This window comes from Palaemon carinicauda, chromosome 4, assembly GCF_036898095.1.
Source record: "Palaemon carinicauda isolate YSFRI2023 chromosome 4, ASM3689809v2, whole genome shotgun sequence".
Lineage (NCBI taxonomy): Eukaryota > Metazoa > Arthropoda > Malacostraca > Decapoda > Palaemonidae > Palaemon > Palaemon carinicauda.
Genome location: NC_090728.1, coordinates 192,268,208 through 192,287,909, shown reverse-complemented (window position 1 = coordinate 192,287,909; position 19,702 = coordinate 192,268,208). Strand labels below are relative to the sequence as shown.

The 19,702-nt window shown below is 43.4% G+C and overlaps 1 protein-coding gene across 2 annotated transcripts in view; it reads left to right on the top strand.

The window, feature by feature from the left end:
- The window catches only part of LOC137640314 (intermembrane lipid transfer protein VPS13A-like), a 158,496-nt gene that overhangs the window by 68,453 nt on the left and 70,341 nt on the right, over nt 1-19,702 (top strand). For both annotated transcript variants that reach the window (XM_068372947.1, XM_068372946.1), the window contains exons 32-34: nt 1,944-1,970; nt 16,617-16,751; nt 18,613-18,743. In XM_068372947.1, the coding sequence (XP_068229048.1) occupies nt 1,944-1,970; nt 16,617-16,751; nt 18,613-18,743 (293 nt within the window). The remainder of the gene's footprint in view (nt 1-1,943; nt 1,971-16,616; nt 16,752-18,612; nt 18,744-19,702) is intronic.

The following is a 19,702-nucleotide window of genomic DNA, read 5'->3' as shown; positions in this document are numbered from 1 at the left end:
ATAAGAAAAAATATGTGCAATCATACGGTCACTGTATAAAATACAGTATTAGAAAGAATGATTTTTTCTGGTACTTTACATAACTCAGAACTTTATTTTTAGTATTACCTCATATTTAGTTCTGTATTTTTTTTGCTGCATCACTAAATGGTTGTTGATACATTCTTCCAAGCACTTAAAGAGGTAGTTGTTTTCTTAATAGTAAATTCCTGGGGTATTACAATGATTTTCATTAGGGTTGTGGTGGCCGATGTGGTAACGTCCCTGACTGGTGATCGATCACCAGACTGGGGTTAGAGTCCTGCTCAAACTCTTTAGTTCCTTTGGTCACTGGAACCTCATCATCCTTGTGAGCTAAGGATAGGGGGTTGGGGTTGAAGGGAGCCTATAGGTCTATCTTCTGAGTCATCAGCAGCCATTGCCTGGCCCTCCTCGGTCCTAGCTTGGGTGGAGAGGGGCCATGGGTGTTGATCATATATAATAGGGTCAATCTCTAGGCATTGTCCTGCTTGATAGGGCAATGTCACTGTCCATTGCCTCTGCCATTCATGAGTGGCCTTTAAACATTTAAAATGTATGTCCTAAGACCATTGGTAGCAAATAAAAACAAGCACAAGAGAGCAAATCTGATATAGAATGACCAATTCCTTCAAAGGTTTTACTGGTAGACACTGTTCAGATACAGTATTAACAGTTAGGTTAGGTATATTGAATGATTCAAATGTATTTGGCTGTACAGTATTTCATTGTAATTATACTGTAGCTTTATTATAAAATTTAATGTGGTAAAATGGGACTCATAATACAAAATTTTTATGGAACAAAAGCCACTCCAGAACGAATTAATTTCGTATCGTGAGGCATTATTGTGATAAACTAACATTGGCTGCATTTTCCATTTACAGTATTATATACTGTATATTTTTGGGGTGCTGGCATAGGGCACCAATTAGTCTTCAAAGACTAACTATTTTTATGCATAAATTTCTTTTGAAGGATAAAATTCCCAACATAGAAAGAAGTAAGCTGTAGAGGCAAAAGATATTTTGAAAGCTGTTTATTTAATTGTTACCTTAGTACTCACCAAGGCATCTTAAATTAATTGACCAAGAATTGTATACAGTTCTTTGAGATATCCTTAGTACCCTGCAACTATAATCTAAGTTCTATATATACTGTATATACATCTTACATATACCAAGGCACTTCCCCCAATTTTTGGCGTTAGCCGATATGTAAGAAAAAAAAGGGCGTTGGGCCATTTCCTCTCTACGCTCCTCCCAGCCTGACGAGGAACTCAAGCGAGTTTGGCTAGTACTGCTAGGGTGCCACAGCCCACCCTCCCATGTTATCCACCACAGATGAAGCCTCATATCGCTGAATCCCCTACTGCTGCTACCTCCACGGTCATCCAAGGCTCCGGAGGAAGCAGCAGGGCCTACCGGAACTGCGTCACAATATATATATATATATATATATATATATATATATATATATATATATATATATATATATATATATATATATATTTATATATATATATATATATATATATAAATATATATATATATATATATATATATATGTACACAGTATATTAATATGTACACAGTATATTAAAGTGCATATATTTTCTTATTGCTTAGAAGTATTCATCAAAGCATGTTAGTAATGTATTGCATCAGTAAGCACCACTTCCTTATGTACAGAAATATATCATTAGCCATAAAGAACTTTTCAAGTAGACATAATGTATTTTAGCTGAGTGTAAAGCCTTTTTTTTTTCTCACGATAGCTTTTTTTATACTGTTAGCGGCAAGGTTTGCTTAGAATGGCACACACTTATAAAGCTTCTTCTTATATTTGTAGTAGAAATGCAGTATTTTGTATTGCTCTAAACTTTATTTTTGTAATTAGCTATTTTTTTTTTATTTTTCTTCTAGATGAAAAAGAAAACGATAAAAGCCGAGGTAAGTTCTTTTTTTTGCTTATTTTTTAATACTTTTGATTGGTTGAGCCCTTTCTGTTGGGATCCTAAGTATTTATCAAGTACTGGATAGAAAAATAAATTCATTTGGAAGGTCAGAGTCAAAAGATTATTGTGGAATCTTCCCCTTGAAGTATATATGTACCCATATGCAATATATATATTTTTCCATTCCTTCGCAAATTGGGTTGCATTCCATCATGGCAGAATACAGTAAAGTATTTTTTTCAATATTAATCTTACCCGATAATCATGTAGCTGTCAACTCTGTTGCCGACAGAAATCTACGGTCGGGATACGCCAGCGATCGCTATACAGGTGGGAGTGAACACCACAGCGCCATCTGTGGTCAGGTACTCCAGTACTTCTTGTCAACACCACCTCAATTTTTTCCTCTGTCGTGCCTCCGGCTAGACCTACATGGATACGCTGTTGATTCTGGAGTTATTGCTCACGATTTGGTGATGTATTTGCTCTAGAGTTTAGCCTTCGCTATTCAGGAAGCTATATCATTAGCTTAGCAAGTTTTTGGAATTAATTTGATTTAATTTTTTATTTAATTTTGGTACGAAGAGAGTATGAACTCTCTTTCACTTTTAAATGGCCGACCCTTCCCTTAGACGGAAGTGTTGGTGTCGAAGAGAGTATAGACTCTCTTAATTTTGCTTAACAAGGTTATAGATTTATTTTATATCTCTCCGCCTTTTATAGGCCTCTTTGATTAACTTCCTTTTATTATAAACTTATTAAAATTAATTTTTATATTTGTTTATATTCGACCTTTCCTAATAGTAGGCGGTCTTTTCTTGGAACCGAAGTTAATTAACATTGAGCCCGTCATTTCGTTTTTACCTGTTAACATATCATGCTATTTTAATGTTTTTGAAAGAATTTCTTTGATAGTCTTGTACTGTTTTCAAAGTTGAACTAACGTTTTGTTTTGTCTCTGCAGTTGTTGACGTTCAGAACGTTCAACTTGCGCTCTATCGTTACGATAGAGAGAGAGTCTATCACGGTGTCACGTTGCAGTAAGAGTAAACCGATTCTAGCGTTTTGTTCATTCTTTCTTAGCTTAAATGGTTTTAATTCTAATAAAGGAACTTTTTATTTGGGAAATCTTTCAGTTTTTTTCCTTTAACAATAATATGTTTTAACGATATATATAATTGGGCTCTTCTCTCAGGTGCTAAGTCAAGAGAGAGAGAGAGAGATAGAGACGGAGGGAGAGAGAGGAGGATAAACGTTTCGTTCAAGCGGGTAACGTTGTTATCGTTTTTGCTCTTCTCCCTAGTCTCTTTAGGGGAAGAAGGTAAACGTTTCTAGAGTTTTATTCTTGTTCTCAGGCTTTATGCGGTGAGAGATTTTAAACGTAGTTTATTTGATCTAGTGTTTAGTCTCTTTTCCAGCCACTGAATTATTTATCTTTCATTATGTTTTTCTGTTACATTGTAGTACTGTTTTCGCAATTACTAACTTTTAATGAAGGATAGAATTGCGTGTTTCAGGTACAAACCACTTAAAGTTTCGAGTTCAGTGAAATAAGTGCAAACAGAAAATCAAAAGTGATAAAGTGATAAGCGCAAAGTGTTACAGTGTTGCGTTCGAGGGTTCGTCTGTTCGTGCCAGTTGTTCGCCTAGTCTGGGACCTCTTACAAGCTCCCAAGCCCAGGGGAGAAGTAATGTCGAAGGACTTATGGGTTCAGCAGGCCTTGATCGACGAACAGACGTTTCCCTCCGTGGTTTCGGGTGTTACCAACTCACGTAGCCGACGTGATCACCCCACCCACACAAAGACGAGAGAGCCCTTTTATTCCTCGTCTGCGGAAGAGGTTTCTCGCAGAAACCATGGACCAAATCTTGCAGCTTTTAAGTGCAAGTCGGTCCCTTCCGCGCAAGTCCAACTCCTAGGTGGTGCCATTAGCACTGGGTCAGTTCGGACTTGCTGCAGTACGACAACTGCACACCTCCCAGAGAGGCAAGGTGGTATCGCAACAGACAGTAACTCCGTCTGTTGCCGCACCAGCTGTTTTAGACCCTCAGTTTCAACGGACAGTAGCTCCGTTTGTTGTTGTCTTTCTTAAACTCTAGTGGTCTATGCTGCTGACAATGCAGTCTCAGCTTGCGGTGTTGATGCAGGAGTTTCAGGCAGAGAAGGTTAGCACACCTCCTCCTGCGAGCGCTCATGAGGCAGCCGCCTCAACTCCACCTCTGCGCAGTCCACCCTGCCAGACGTATGATGTTGAGGTTCCTCAACCTACCTCCACGCGTGAGCTGCCGCATTGGGAGTTGCCAGATACCAGCGCTGTGCAGCAACCTCCACTTTCCTTGAGGCAGGAGCCTCTTGCTATGCGGCAACCTCCTCAACACTTGAGGCAGGAGCCTTATGCTTTGCAGCAACCTCCTCTACCCTTGAGGCAGGAGCTTCATGTGTTGCGACAACCTCCTCCATCCTCGAGGCAGCAACCTCTTGCGTTGCGGCAACCTCCACCATCCTTGAGGCAGCAACCTCAACTCTTGTGGCAGCCACCTCCACTCTTGAGGCAAGAACCTCAACTCTTGAGGCAAGAGCCTCAACTCTTGAGGAACCTCATGCTATGAGGCAGCCGCCTCAACGCATGCAGCAACCGCATTCTTCACAGCATGAGCCTCTCTCTGCGCAGCTACCTCCTCAACCCTTGAGGCAGACGCAACTCTTGAGGCAGGAACCTCACAGGAGCCTCATGCTATGCGGCATCCTCCTCAAACCATGACCGCCTCAACCCATGAGGCAGGAGCCTCATACTATGCGGCATCCTCCTCAACGCATGCGGCATAAGCCTCATCCCTTGCAGCTTGAGCCTCATCCCATGCAGCATGAGTCTCATACCATGCAGCATGAGCCTCATCCCATGCAGCATGAGCCTCATCCCATGCAGCATAAGCCGCACGCCATGCAACATGCTCTGCTTACCTTTCAGCATGCTCTACATACAGCATGCTCTGCATACAGCATGCTCTGCATACCTTACCGCATGCTTCTCAGTCACACATCTTTGGTTGTTGCCAACTCACTAGACTGTCAAGCAGTTTCATAACGTTGCCTTCTAGTCTGCTGCTTTTGCACCAGTGAAACCCTCACTGAGAGAACTTAGCTTTTCTCGGATATGGTTCCTGTAGATGAGAAAGTGCTATTCTCCCTCCTTCTGATTTTCCCTTGAGGACTCTGTCATTTGGAGAGGAGCCTTTAGCTGCTTAGCCTCCTATGGACTTTTATTTAAGCATAGCATGCTTCCAGGGAGGGTAATGGTTCCACTTCAGTCGCTAACCCCGTCTGTTACCACACCTGCTCCCATAGACCTTGAGCTGTGTTGCAAGACATGCAGTCCAAGCTTAGTCCTTGTTAGAGGATTTTTTGTTTACGGAGTCAGTGTGTCACTGGGAAGACGTTCAACAACCAGCAGAAGTGACTTGTTGTGACGCAGTGCGGCAACCTCAGCAACCCGATAAGGAGTTGTCTGTACGACCCAGACAGTCTAGACAGCTTCGGGTTGTCACTGTACTTCCTCGCTTCCCCATGGTTGACAGTTCACAGACTGTGCAGCAGTACCATGATCTTGTGTCCGGCTCTGTCAGACGACTAGCTTTTAAGAGCTCCCACAAGTCGTCGCTGTCTGGAGATTCTCAGATGGACTATGGATCTGACCAAGGAACTGGGCCTCCTGGTCAATTTTGAGGAGTCCCAGCTCGTCCCATCCCAGACCATTATCTACCTGGGTATGGATCTTCAGAGTCGAGCTTTTCGGGCTTTTCCGTCGGCCCCAAAGATATACTAAGCCCTAGATTGCATCCAGAGCATGCTGAGAAGGAACCGATGCTCAGTCAGGTAGTGGATGAGTCTAACAGGGACACTTTCATCGCTGGCCCTGTTCATCGAGTTAGGGAGACCCCACCTCCCCCCCTTCAGTATCATCTAGCGGCTCACTGGATAAAGGACATGACGCTAGAGACGATCTCAGTTCCTGTTTCCGAAGAGAGGAGGTTTACTCTCACGTGGTGAAAGAACAGCTTTCTTCTCAAGGAAGTCTACCTTTGGCTGTTCAGAAACCCGACCGCCGTCTCTTCTCTGACGCATCAGACACGGGCTGGGGTGCGACTTTGGACGGACAGGAATGCTCGGGAACATGGAATCAGGAGCTAAGGACACTTCACATCTATTGCAAGGAGCTGTTGGCGGTTCATCTGGCCTTGATAAACTTCAAGTCCCTCCAGCTTAACAAGGTGGTGGAGGTGGACTCTGACAACACCACAGCCTTGGCTTACATCTCCAAGCAGGGAGGGACTCATTCGTGGAAGTTGTTCTAGATCGCAAGGGACCTCCTCATCTGGTTAAAAGATCGAAAGCTCACGCTGGTAACGAGGTTCATTCAGGGCGATATGAATGTCATGGCAGATCGCCTTAGCCGGAAGGGTCAGGTCATCCCCACAGAGTGGACCCTTCACAAGAATGTTTGCAGCAGACTTTGGGCCCTGTGGGGTCAGCCAACCATAGATCTGTTCGCTACCTCGATAACCTAGAGGCTCCCGTTGTATTGTTCTCCGATTCCAGACCCAGCAGCAGTTCACGTGGATGCTTTTCTGCTGGATTGGTCCCATCTCGACCTGTATGCATTCCCGCCGTTCAAGATTGTCAACAGGGTACTTCAGAAGTTCGCCTCTCGCAAAGGGACACGGCTGACGTTGGTTGGCTCCGCTCTGGCCCGCGAGAGAATGGTTCATAGAGGTACTGCAATGGCTGGTCGACATTCCCAGGACTCTTCCTCTAGGAGTGGACCTTCTACGTCTACCTCACGTAAAGAAGGTACATCCAAACCTCCACGCTCTTCGTCTGACTGCCTTCAGACTTTCGAAAGACTCTCAAGAGCTAGGGGCTTTTCGAAGGAGGCAGCCAGAGCGATTGCCAGAGCAAGGAGGACATCCACTCTCAGAGTCTATCAGTCTAAAGGGGAAGTCTTCCGAAGCTGGTACAAGGCCAATGCAGTTTCCTCATCCAGTACCACTGTAACCCAGATTGCTGACTTCCTGTTACATCTAAGGAACGTAAGATCCCTTTCAGCTCCTACGATTAAGGGTTACAGAAGTATGTTGGCAGCGGTTTTCCGCCACAGAGGCTTGGATCTTTCCACCAACAAAGATCTACAGGACCTCCTTAGGTCTTTTAAGACCTCAAAGGAACGTCGGTTGTCCACTCCAGGCTGGAATCTAGACGTGGTCCTAAGGTTCCTTATGTCATCAAGATTTGAACCTCTCCAATCAGCCTCTTTTAAGGACCTCACATTAAAAACTCTTTTCCTCGTGTGCTTGACAACAGCTAAAAGAGTAAGTGAGATCCACGCCTTCAGCAGGAACATAGTTTTCACATCTGAAACGGCTACATGTTCCTTGCAGCTCGGTTTTTTGCTAAAACGAGCTTCCTTCACGTCCTTGGCCTAAGTCGTTCGAGATCCCAAGCCTGTCCAACTTGGTGGGGGACGAACTGGAGAGAGTACTTTGCCCAGTTAGAGCTCTTAGGTACTATCTAAAAAGGTCATAACCTTTACGAGGACAATCAGAAGCCTTATGGTGTGCTATCAAGAAGCCTTCTCTTCCAAGGTCTAAGAACTCAGTTTCTTACCTATTCAGGCTCCTGATTAGGGAAGCACATTCTCATCTGAAGGAAGAAGACCTTGCTTTGCTGAAGGTAAGGACACATGAAGTGAGAGCTGTGGCTACTTCAGTGGCCCTCAAACAGAACCGTTCTCTGCAGAGTGTTATGGATGCAACCTATTGGAGAAGCAAGTCAGTGTTCGCATCATTCTATCTCAAAGATGTCCAGTCTCTTTACGAGAACTGCTACACCCTGGGACCATTCGTAGCAACGAATGCAGTAGTAGGCGGGGGCTCAGCCACTACATTCCCATAATCCCATAACCTTTTTAACCTTTCTCTTGAATACTTTTTATGGGTTGTACGGTCGGCTAAGAAGCCTTCCACATCCTTGTTGATTTGGCGGGTGGTCAATTCTTTCTTGAGAAGCGCCGAGGTTAAAGGTTGTGATGAGGTCCTTTAGTATGGGTTGCAGCCCTTTATACTTCAGCACCTAAGAGTCGTTCAGCATCCTAAGAGGACCGCTACGCTCAGTAAGAAAGACGTACTTAATAAAGGCAGAGTAATGGTTCAAGTCGTCTTCCTTACCAGGTACTTATTTATTTTATGTTATTTTTGAATAACTAATAAAATAAAATACGGGATACTTAGCTTCTTTGTTAACATGTATGCTGGTCTCCACCCACCACCCTGGGTGTGAATCAGCTACATGATCATCGGGTAAGATTAATATTGAAAAATGTTATTTTCATTAGTAAAATAAATTTTTGAATATACTTACCCGATAATCATGATTTAATTGACCCACCCTTCCTCCCCATAGAGAACCAGTGGACCGAGGAAAAAATTGAGGTGGTGTTGACAAGAAGTACTGGAGTACCTGACCACAGATGGCGCTGTGGTGTTCACCCCCACCTGTATAGCGATCGCTGGCGTATCCCGACCGTAGATTTCTGTCGGCAACAGAGTTGACAGCTACATGATTATCGGGTAAGTATATTCAAAAATTTATTTTACTAATGAAAATAACATTTTAAATTCATTTGGAAGGTCAGAGTCAAAAGATTATTGTGGAATCTTCCCCTTGAAGTATATATGTACCCATATGCAACATATATATTTTTCCATTCCTTCGCAAATTGGGTTGCATTCCATCATTGTAGAATACAGTAAAGTATTTTTTACAGTATATCATACTATATTCTTATGTAAGAAATGTGATTTAGTTAAAAGTGACTCGAGACTATCCTCCCAATCAGTCAATATTCGTCCCAGTTTTTTGGTTTTTCACGAACAGTTGAAGTTGAATGTCTACTTTTTCACACACAGCATAGAAAAGGCAGGTGACCATATTCTAAACCTAACTTTGTATCAATCAGAAGTCACTTGGTTGTGATTATTTAATTTAGTGACTTTTTATTATTAGAAAAGCGTTCCTTTCTTCTTTCTTTTCTTATTCCTATAATCTTCCAGCCTGCCAACATTGGGTATAACTCTTTATTCGAGGTTAAATATCTCTTTCAGTTTCCGTTGAAATTACTGTCAGCCTTTATATCATATGAATTTTAGCACTTACAAAGGTATGTTCTAATCTTTAGATCTAGTTGATGTCTTAAATTCATCATGCCTAAGATTAATATAGGTTCCCATTTTTAACTACATTTTCTTTTTCTTAATTTTTTAGGAATGTGTGATGTTGTTTTAATTTGAATTAAATCTCTAAGGGGTTCTATGGGAAATAAAATCTATGATATTTTGCCTATTGGTTTCAGCAGTTTGGAGTGACCAAGGTAAAAAGAATAATTTTTTTATCGTCTTAAAAGTTAGGACTCAATCTTACATTCTAATACCGTTACCTGAACGAAATAGTGAAAAGAAAATTTGACAAATATAATAACGGCAACTATAAGCATGATAGTTATAGTCGCAGCAATTGTATATTTTATTTGATAATCATAGCATTTCTTGAGTTTTCATTCAAGACATCAGCCCTAGGTAATCCATGTAAAAGGTTATTACCATATGATTAACCCAGACACTTAAAAGAAATCTAATTCTGTTAACTACCTTTTCAAGGAATTATTTAGGAAATTAATTTTTCTTTTGACGGAACGTTTATATTACTAAGTTGCATAAAAGAAATTCTAGTACTGTAAGTGTAATCACTTCTTATAACAAAACACACTCATTTTATTTTATCATTGTGTACGTTATTTTTTTGTTGATTTTTTATTAGATTTTTTTATGAATTCGCTTCAAAGCTTTGCTATATATTCCCAATTCTGATCAATATTTCAGTGTCCTTGTGCATATATAAGATTTTTCAATATTAATCTTACCCGATGATCATGTAGCTGTCAACTCCGTTGCCCGACAGAAATCTACGGTCGGGATACGCCAGCGATCGCTTATACAGGTGGGGGTGTACTCACCAGCGCCATCTGTGGTCAGGTACTCCAGTACTTCTTGTCAACAAGACCTCAATTTTTCCTCTGTCGTGCCACCGGCAAGACCTACATGGATACGCTGTTGATTTTGGAGTCTTTTGTTCACGATTTGGTGAAGTATTTGCTCTGAAATTTAGCCTTCGCTGTACAGGAAGCTTTAGCCTTAGCTTAGCAAGCTTTTGGTATTAATTTGATTCATTGGTTAACGATCTTTGCTTTACTTTGGAATTCCCCCTTTGACTACTTCTAGAATTCAAGATGTCTGACACTTCCCAAGTTCCTAAATATAGGCGATGTAGTGTTAGGACTTGTAATAGGCGTCTTCCGAAGGCCTCTGTTGATCCTCACACCGTATGTTCCAATTGTAGGGGAAAATCCTGTCAATTGGAAGATCGATGTGGGGAATGTGCTGGGCTTTCGGAATTCGATTTTAATGAATTCCTCAGATATACTCGTAGGTTAGAGAAGGAGAGAGATAGGAGGAGTTCTTCTCGCTCTTTGGTTATTTCCTCTCCCCATGCCCCTCAACCTTTTCCTTCCCCTGTGGTGGTGACCCCCGAACCTGCTACGAGTGCTCAGCCTGCAATGGCTGATATGTTGCGTGCCATTCAGGCTCTCGGTGATAAGGTGGAGTCGTTGGTTAGTGACCGCAATCAGCTCTTGGCGGATGTCAGAGAGCTGAAAGCGAAGAGTGCAGTGGGAAGTGTTTGTGCTAGTGCTGTGCATAGTGTCAGTGTCAGTGTTGCGCATGAGGATACATCTGTGCGTGCCAGTTGTCCTCCCAGTCCGGGACCTCTTGCAAGCTCCCAAGCCCAGGGGAGAAGCAATGTCGAAGGACCAAAGGGTTCGGCGGGCCTTGATCGGCGCACAGATGTATCCTCAGTGGTTGCGGACGTATCTGCTAAGGATCGTCCCTTCCACTCCCAGACGAATGAGCCCTTACATTCCTCGTCTGTGGAAGAGGTTTCCAGGAGGAAACGGTGGACTAAGGTCTCACGACCGCTTAAGCGTAAAGTCCCTTCAGAGCTAGTCCAACGGCCCAGGTGTAGCCACTGGGTCAGTTCGGACTCGCTGCAGTCATCGGATGACTGCACACCTCCCAAGAGAGGTAGAGTGGTCCCTCAACAGGCCTCTGCTCCAACCACAGTAGACCCTAAGTGGTCCATGCTGCAGACTATGCAGTCTCAGCTTGCGGCTTTTATGCAGGATTATCAGGCAGAGAAGGTTAACATCCCTCCTCCTGTGAGAGCTCCTCCACAGTTGCGCAGTCCTCAGCCCATGCAGCATGCTCTGCAGACCTTACAGCATGAGCCGCATTCCATGCAGCATGAGCCTCATACCATGCAGCATGAGCCTCATCCCATGCAGCATGAGCCTCATACCATGCAGCATGAGCCTCATCCCATGCAGCATGAGCCGCATGCCATGCAGCATGAGCCGCATACCATGCAGCATGAGCCGCATCCCATGCAGCATGAGCCGCATGCCATGCAGCATGAGCCGCATGCCTCACAGCATGCTCTGCATACCACACCGCATGCTCCTCAGCCCACCGCAGACCCTCCCTCACACCGGCCCTCTGCTTTTGTTGTTGCCAGCTCACAGTCTGTCCAGCAGAGACATGATGATGGATCCGCAGGTACGCATGCACCCGTTCTGCAGGATTCAGCCGTTCAGCTTGCTGCTCTGCCTTTGCCTCTTACAACTCAACTGTCGGGTGAGGAGGCTTCTGAGGATGAAGCTGCTCATCTTGATGATCCTCATTCTGATGTTGAAGGACACAAGTCTTCGCCACCCTCCTTAGACTTCCGCAAAGTCCTTGCTTTGTTCAGAGAGTTGTACCCTGAACACTTTGTGTCTGCAACCCCTCGTTCTCCTCCCTCCGAGTTTGCTCTGGGCATGCAGTCTACTGCGCCTGCCTTCACCAAGCTTGTTCTTGCCAGATCTTCAAGGAGAGCTTTGAGGGTTATGGGGGATTGGTTGCAGTCCAAGAAGCAACTGGGAAGGACCTCTTTTGTGTTTCCTCCTCCCAAGCTGGCTTCTAAGTCGGGCGTCTGGTATGCCACGGGAGAGGAACCTGGCTTGGGGGTTCCTGCCTCTGCCCAGGCCGACTTCTCAAGTCTGGTTGACTCTCCCCGCAGGTTGGCTATGAGACGTTCGAAGATCTGCTGGTCCCCTACAGATCTTGATCACTTGTTAAGGGGAGTCTTTCGTGCCTTCGAGATATTCAACTTCCTCGATTGGTGTCTGGGAGCCTTAAGCAGGAAGACTGCCCCTTCTGACAAGGACTCAGCCATGCTGATCATGTCCAGCATGGACAAGGCAATACGGGATGGGTCTGGCGAGCTTGCGGCTTCTTATGTATCAGGGGTCCTCAAGAAAAGGGAACATCTGTGCTCCTTCTTATCTGCTGGTATCACCCCTTGCCAGAGGTCAGAGTTACTTTTTGCTCCTCTGTCCAAGTGTCTGTTTCCGGAGGAATTAATTAAGGGGATGACTGCCTCTCTTCTCCAGAAGGATACGCATGACCTCATGGCTTCTTCTGCACGTAAGGCTAAGACCTTACCTTCCGTGACTAAACCTTACCGCCCTCTAGCAGTTGATACTCCTGCTTCCAGGTTCATCCCACCCTTTCGTGGCAGAACCTCCAGCAGAGGAGGTACCCGTGCAGACAGTAACCGTGGCAAGTCCAAGAAGGGTTCCAAGTCCACAAGAGGCAAGTTTTGACTTCCCTCCTCTCCAGACAGCTGTAGGAGCCAGACTCAAGACCTTCTGGCAAGCTTGGGAGAGCAGAGGTGCAGACGCTCAGTCTGTGAAGTGGCTGAGGGAGGGATACAGAATTCCGTTCTGCCGCAATCCCCCTCTAGCTACATCTCCCATCAACCTCTCTCCCAACTACAAGGAGAAGGACAAGAGGCTAGCGTTGCAACAAGAGGTGTCGCTCTTGCTACACAAGGAGGCAGTGGTCATAGTCCGGGACCATCAATCCCCGGGCTTTTACAACCGTCTCTTCCTGGTAGCCAAGAAGACAGGAGGTTGGAGACCGGTGCTGGACGTCAGTGCGGTCAATGCTTATGTCACCAAGCAGACGTTCACTATGGAGACGACGAAGTCGGTCCTAGCAGCGGTCAGGCAGGAGGACTGGATGGTCTCGTTAGACCTGAAAGACGCATACTTTCACGTCCCCATCCATCCAGACTCCCAACCTTTCCTGAGATTCGTCTATGGAAAGGTTGTGTACCAGTTCCAAGCCCTGTGTTTTGGCCTAAGCACGGCACCTCTTGTGTTTACGCGACTGATGAGGAATATTGCGAAATTCCTTCACTTGGCAGACATCAGAGCCTCCCTCTATTTAGACGACTGGCTTTTAAGAGCTCCCACAAGTCGTCGCTGTCTGGAGAATCTCAAATGGACTATGGATCTGACCAAGGAACTGGGCCTCCTGGTCAATTTAGAGAAGTCCCAGCTCGTCCCATCCCAGACCATTGTTTACCTGGGTATGGAGATTCAGAGTCGAGCTTTTCGGGCTTTTCCGTCGGCCCCAAGGATCAACCAAGCCCTAGAGTGCATCCTGAGCATGCTGAGAAGGAGCCGATGCTCAGTAAGGCAGTGGATGAGTCTAACAGGGACACTTTCATCGCTGTCCCTGTTCATCGAGTTAGGGAGACTCCACCTCCGCCCCCTTCAGTATCATCTGGCTGCTCACTGGATCAAGGACATGACGCTAGAGACGGTCTCAATTCCTGTTTCCGAAGAGATGAGGTCTACTCTAACGTGGTGGAAGAACAGCATTCTTCTCAAGGAAGGTCTTTCGTTAGCTGTTCAGACCCCCGACCACCATCTCTTCTCGGACGCATCAGACTCGGGCTGGGGTGCGACATTGGACGGACAGGAATGCTCGGGAACATGGAATCAGGAACAAAGAACACTCCACATCAATTGCAAGGAGTTGTTGGCGGTTCATCTGGCCTTAATGAACTTCAAGTCCCTCCAGCTAAACAAGGTGGTGGAGGTGAACTCCGACAACACCACAGCCTTGGCTTACATCTCCAAGCAGGGGGGGACTCATTCGAGGAAGTTGTTCGAGATCACAAGGGACCTCCTCATTTGGTCAAAAGATCGAAGGCTCACGCTGGTAACGAGGTTCATTCAGGGCGATATGAATGTCATGGCAGATCGCCTCAGCCGGAAGGGTCAGGTCATCCCCACAGAGTGGACCCTTCACAAGAATGTTTGCAGCAGACTTTGGTCCCTGTGGGGTCAGCCTACCATAGATCTGTTCGCTACCTCGATGACCAAGAGGCTCCCATTGTATTGTTCTCCGATTCCAGACCCGGCAGCAGTTCACGTGGATGCTTTTCTGCTGGATTGGTCCCATCTCGACCTGTATGCATTCTCGCCGTTCAAGATTGTCAACAGGGTACTTCAGAAATTCGCCTCTCACAAAGGGACACGGCTGACGTTGGTTGCTCCCCTCTGGCCCGCGAGAGAATGGTTCACAGAGGTACTGCAATGGCTGGTCGACGTTCCCAGGACTCTTCCTCTAAGAGTGGACCTTCTGCGTCAACCTCACGTAAACAAGGTACACCCAAGCCTCCACGCTCTTCGTCTGACTGCCTTCAGACTATCGAAAGACTCTCAAGAGCTAGAGGCTTTTCGAAGGAGGCAGCCAGAGCGATTGCTAGAGCTAGGAGAACATCCACTCTCAGAGTCTATCAATCTAAATGGGAAGTCTTCAGAACCTGGTGCAAGGCCAATGCAGTTTTCCTCAACCAGTACCACTGTAACCCAGATTGCTGACTTCCTGTTACATCTAAGGAACGTTAGATCCCTATCAGCTCCTACGATCAAGGGTTATAGAAGTATGTTGGCAGCGGTTTTCCGCCACAGAGGCTTGGATCTTTCCTCCAACAAAGATCTGCAGGACATCCTTAGGTCTTTTGAGACCTCTAAGGAACGTCGGTTGTCCACTCCAGGCTGGAATCTAGACGTGATCCTAAGGTTCCTGATGTCATCTAGATTTGAACCGCTACAATCAGCCTCTTTCAAGGACCTCACATTAAAAACTCTTTTCCTAGTATGCCTAGCAACAGCTAAGAGAGTAAGTGAGATCCACGCCTTCAGCAGGAACATAGGTTTCACATCGGAAACGGCTACATGTTCCTTGCAGCTCGGGTTTTTGGCTAAAAACGAGCTTCCTTCACGTCCTTGGCCTAAATCGTTCGAGATCCCTAGCCTATCCAACTTGGTGGGTAACGAGCTGGAGAGAGTACTTTGCCCAGTCAGAGCTCTTAGGTACTATCTGAAAAGGTCAAAACCTTTACGAGGACAATCAGAAGCCTTATGGTGTGCTGTTAAGAAGCCTTCGCTACCTATGTCTAAGAACGCAGTTTCTTACTACATCAGGCTTCTGATTAGAGAAGCTCATTCTCATATGAAGGAAGAAGACCTTGCTTTACTGAAGGTAAGGACACATGAAGTGAGAGCTGTGGCTACTTCAGTGGCCTTCAAACAGAACCGTTCTCTGCAGAGTGTTATGGATGCAACCTATTGGAGAAGCAAGTCAGTGTTCGCATCATTCTATCTGAAAGATGTCCAGTCTCTTTACGAGAACTGCTACACCCTGGGACCATTCGTAGCAGCGAGTGCAGTAGTAGGTGAGGGCTCAGCCACTACATTCCCATAATCCCATAACCTTTTTAACCTTTCTCTTGATTGCTTTTATTGTTGTTTTTGGGTTGTACGGTCGGCTAAGAAGCCTTCCGCATCCTGGTTGATTTGGCGGGTGGTCAATTCTTTCTTGAGAAGCGCCTAGGTTAGAGGTTGTGATGAGGTCCTTTAGTATGGGTTGCAGCCCTTTATACTTTAGCCACCTAAGAGTCGTTCAGCATCCTAAGAGGACCGCTACGCTCAGTAAGGAAGACGTACTTATTAAAGGCAGAGTAATGGTTCAAGTCGACTTCCTTACCAGGTACTTATTTATTTTTTATTGTTATTTTGAATAACTAATAAAAATGAAATACGGGATACTTAGCTTCTTTGTTAACATGTATACTGGTCTCCACCCACCACCCTGGGTGTGAATCAGCTACATGATCATCGGGTAAGATTAATATTGAAAAATGTTATTTTCATTAGTAAAATAAATTTTTGAATATACTTACCCGATGATCATGATTTAAATGACCCGCCCTTCCTCCCCATAGAGAACCAGTGGACCGAGGAGAAAATTGAGGTCTTGTTGACAAGAAGTACTGGAGTACCTGACCACAGATGGCGCTGGTGAGTACACCCCCACCTGTATAAGCGATCGCTGGCGTATCCCGACCGTAGATTTCTGTTGGGCAACGGAGTTGACAGCTACATGATCATCGGGTAAGTATATTCAAAAATTTATTTTACTAATGAAAATAACATTTCTCGAGCCTTTTTAGAAATTTACTTTTATATAAATAATTTGTCTTACTATGATGTATACATTTGTTCACAACTGATTACAGCATGAATAGCAATTATTAAGGGAATACCTGTATTCATGTTTTTTTAAATTTTCTACAAAGGTTGACCTGGAGAAAATGTATATGACTCGACCCTTTGGCTGTAGGATGAGGCGAACGAAACGACCTGCTTTGTGGCTTCACTACAGACATTCGCCTCATTTTGTTTATGCCTCGGCAGAACTACATCGCATTCAGGTATCGTACATTTGTAAAATATGTTACATTTAATCATGACTAATTTACTTACTTTAACCCTTTTACCCCCAATGGACGTACTGGTACGTTTCACAAAACTCACCCCTTTACCCCCATGGACGTACTGGTATGTCCTTGCAAGAAAACTGCTATTTACATTTTTTTTTGCATATTTTTGATAAAATATGAGAAACTTCAGGCATTTTTCAAAAGAATGAGACTAACGTGACCTCTCCATGACGAAAATTAAGGCTGTTAGAGCAATTTAAAAAATATATATTGCAAAATGTGCTTGAAAAAACAAAATGTCTGGGGGTTAATAGTTGGAAAGTTCCAAATACCTTGGGGGTAAAATGGTTAATCAAGACTAATTTACTTACTTTAAGGGCTGTTTTTCTGGTCCTATACAGTAGGGGAACCCTACTCTCTACAGGACCTTCACAGTCATTTTATCAAGGTCGTTCAAAAGCATTCAACATTTCACACCACATATTGCTCATTTATTGTTGAATCGACACTATCGAAGCACTCACAGAACAAGAAAGTCTTCAGTTTCCTCTTGAAAGCCTTCATATCTTCAATCTTTTGAATGTCTAGTGGAAGCTTATTGTATAATCTCATGGCTGCATATTTAAAGGCTCTAGAGCTTACAATAGACATATATCTAGGTTCCAATAATTTGAGATCATTTGTAACTTTATGGCATCGTTTGGAATAAGTTGATAAAAGAAACTGCTAATGAAGTAATAATCATTGCATACGGAAACCAGATAAGCCAAAGTTGTATTTTTAGTGTTGATGTCATAATTTTTCTTTTTTTATGGTGATAACATGAAGCATAATATTTTATCAATATGAACTTGCATCACCTTTTAAAACAAGATTCACCATTATTATTATTATTATTATTATTATTATTATTATTATTATTATCATCATCATCATCAGCTAAGCTACAACCCTAGCTGGAAAAGCAGGATGCTATAAGCCCAAGGAATCCAACGTGGAAAAATAGCCCAGTGAGGAAACGAAACAAGGAAATAAATATACTACAACTGCAAGAGAAGTAATGAACAGTCAAAATAATATAATTTTAAAACTGTAACAACATTAAAGATTGTTTTAAGGGAATGGAAACATAAAGTAAATAATGTATTGGAAGACAAATAATTTCCACAATAAGAAAATACACTTCTGTGTTCAAGTGTTGAGGCTACAGACTCTTATTCTTAAATAGACTTGAATATAGGAGGATCTGTTTGTTGATGTACGCATTTACATGTTAGTTTTGAAGAGGAAATTTTTTAATCCATATATATCCTCCTTTATTTGAGCATTTTTATACTGTATTTGTATATTAATTCTTTATTAATGGCAACGGGCATGTTGATATGGAAATGATACTAGAATGGTTTTCTTCTTTACGTAACAATTCTTTAAAAGTAATACTGTATTAATATTATCTACAAATATTAACCTTTTTACCCCCAGGCTATTTGGAACTTTCCATCCCTTAACCCCCAGGGGTTATTTTTTTTCAAGCATGTTTTGCAGTATATATTTTTTAAATTGCTCTAACAGCCTTAATTTTCATCATAGAGAGGTCAGGTTGGTCTCATTCTCTTGGAAAATGCCTGAAGTTTCTCAAAAAAAATATCAAAAATATGCAAAAAAAATGTAAATAGCAGTTTTTTGCAAGGGCGTACCGGTACATCCATGGGGGTAAAGGGATGAGTTTTGTGAAACGTACTAGTACCTCCTTTGGGGGTAAAAGGGTTAACTGTTTTTTTATAATTTATGCCCTGTAATTCTTTCTACCTTGCCTGTAATTTTATTACAAGATTAATGTTCTCTTTTCCAGCTCGACAACCAACTCTCAGATGCCGTTTTTCCAGCAGTGTTTTATCCTTCCAATGAATTTGGAGCCATCCAGCCTTGCCTATCGTCGTGTATTCTGCTTCATTCGTCCATGGGCCAGTTTACTACCATAAAGTATGTAATAAGTAAAGTACTTGAATATTGATATCATAAAATAATCATACATACATACATGCATATACCAAGGCACTTCCCCCAATTTTGGGGGGTAGCCGACATCAACAAATGAAACAAAAACAAAAAAGGGCACCTCTACTCTACGTTCTTCCCAGCCTAACAAGGGACTCAACCGAGTTCAGCTGGTACTGCTAGGGTGCCACAGCCCACCCTCCCCCGTTATCCACCACAGATGAAGCTTCGTAATGCTGAATCCCCTACTGCTGCTACCTCCGCGGTCATCTAAGGCATCGGAGGCAGCAGCATAAAGAATAAAATAATTTTATTTCAGTGAAAGATTCCAACTAATCTGGACTATCACTTCACTCTTATGAATGCCCTAGACAGATGTCTTCTATAAGTCTTGTTTGATGTCTCTTCCAATGTTAATGTGTGGCTTTGCTTAGATGTATGGTGAAGTTTAGTTTAATATTATTTTCATTATTACTTGCTAAGCTACAACCTTAGTTGGAAAAGTAGGAAGCTATAACCACAAGGCTCCAACAGGGAAAATAACCCAGTGAGGAAAGTAAATAAGGAAATAAGCTAAAAGAGAATTTAAGAGCAATAATAACATTGAAATAAATCTTTCATATATAAACTAGGAAAACTTCTAAATAACAAGGGGATATAGAATTTGAAATAATAAGAGGAAGAGAAACAAGATAGAATAGTGTGCCCGAGCGTACCCTCAAGCAAGAGATCTCTAACCCAAGACAGTGGAAGACCATGGTACAGAGGCTCTGGCACTACCCAAGACTAGAGAACAATGGTTTGATTTTGGAGTGTCCTTCTAGTTTAACTGATACTCCACATCCTGATATGACTGATGCCCTCTCTATTAGTTGTCCGTTGTTGCTCTATGACGTCATTGATAAATTGCAATGTAAAAGCTCATTTGGGGTTGATCTCATTAA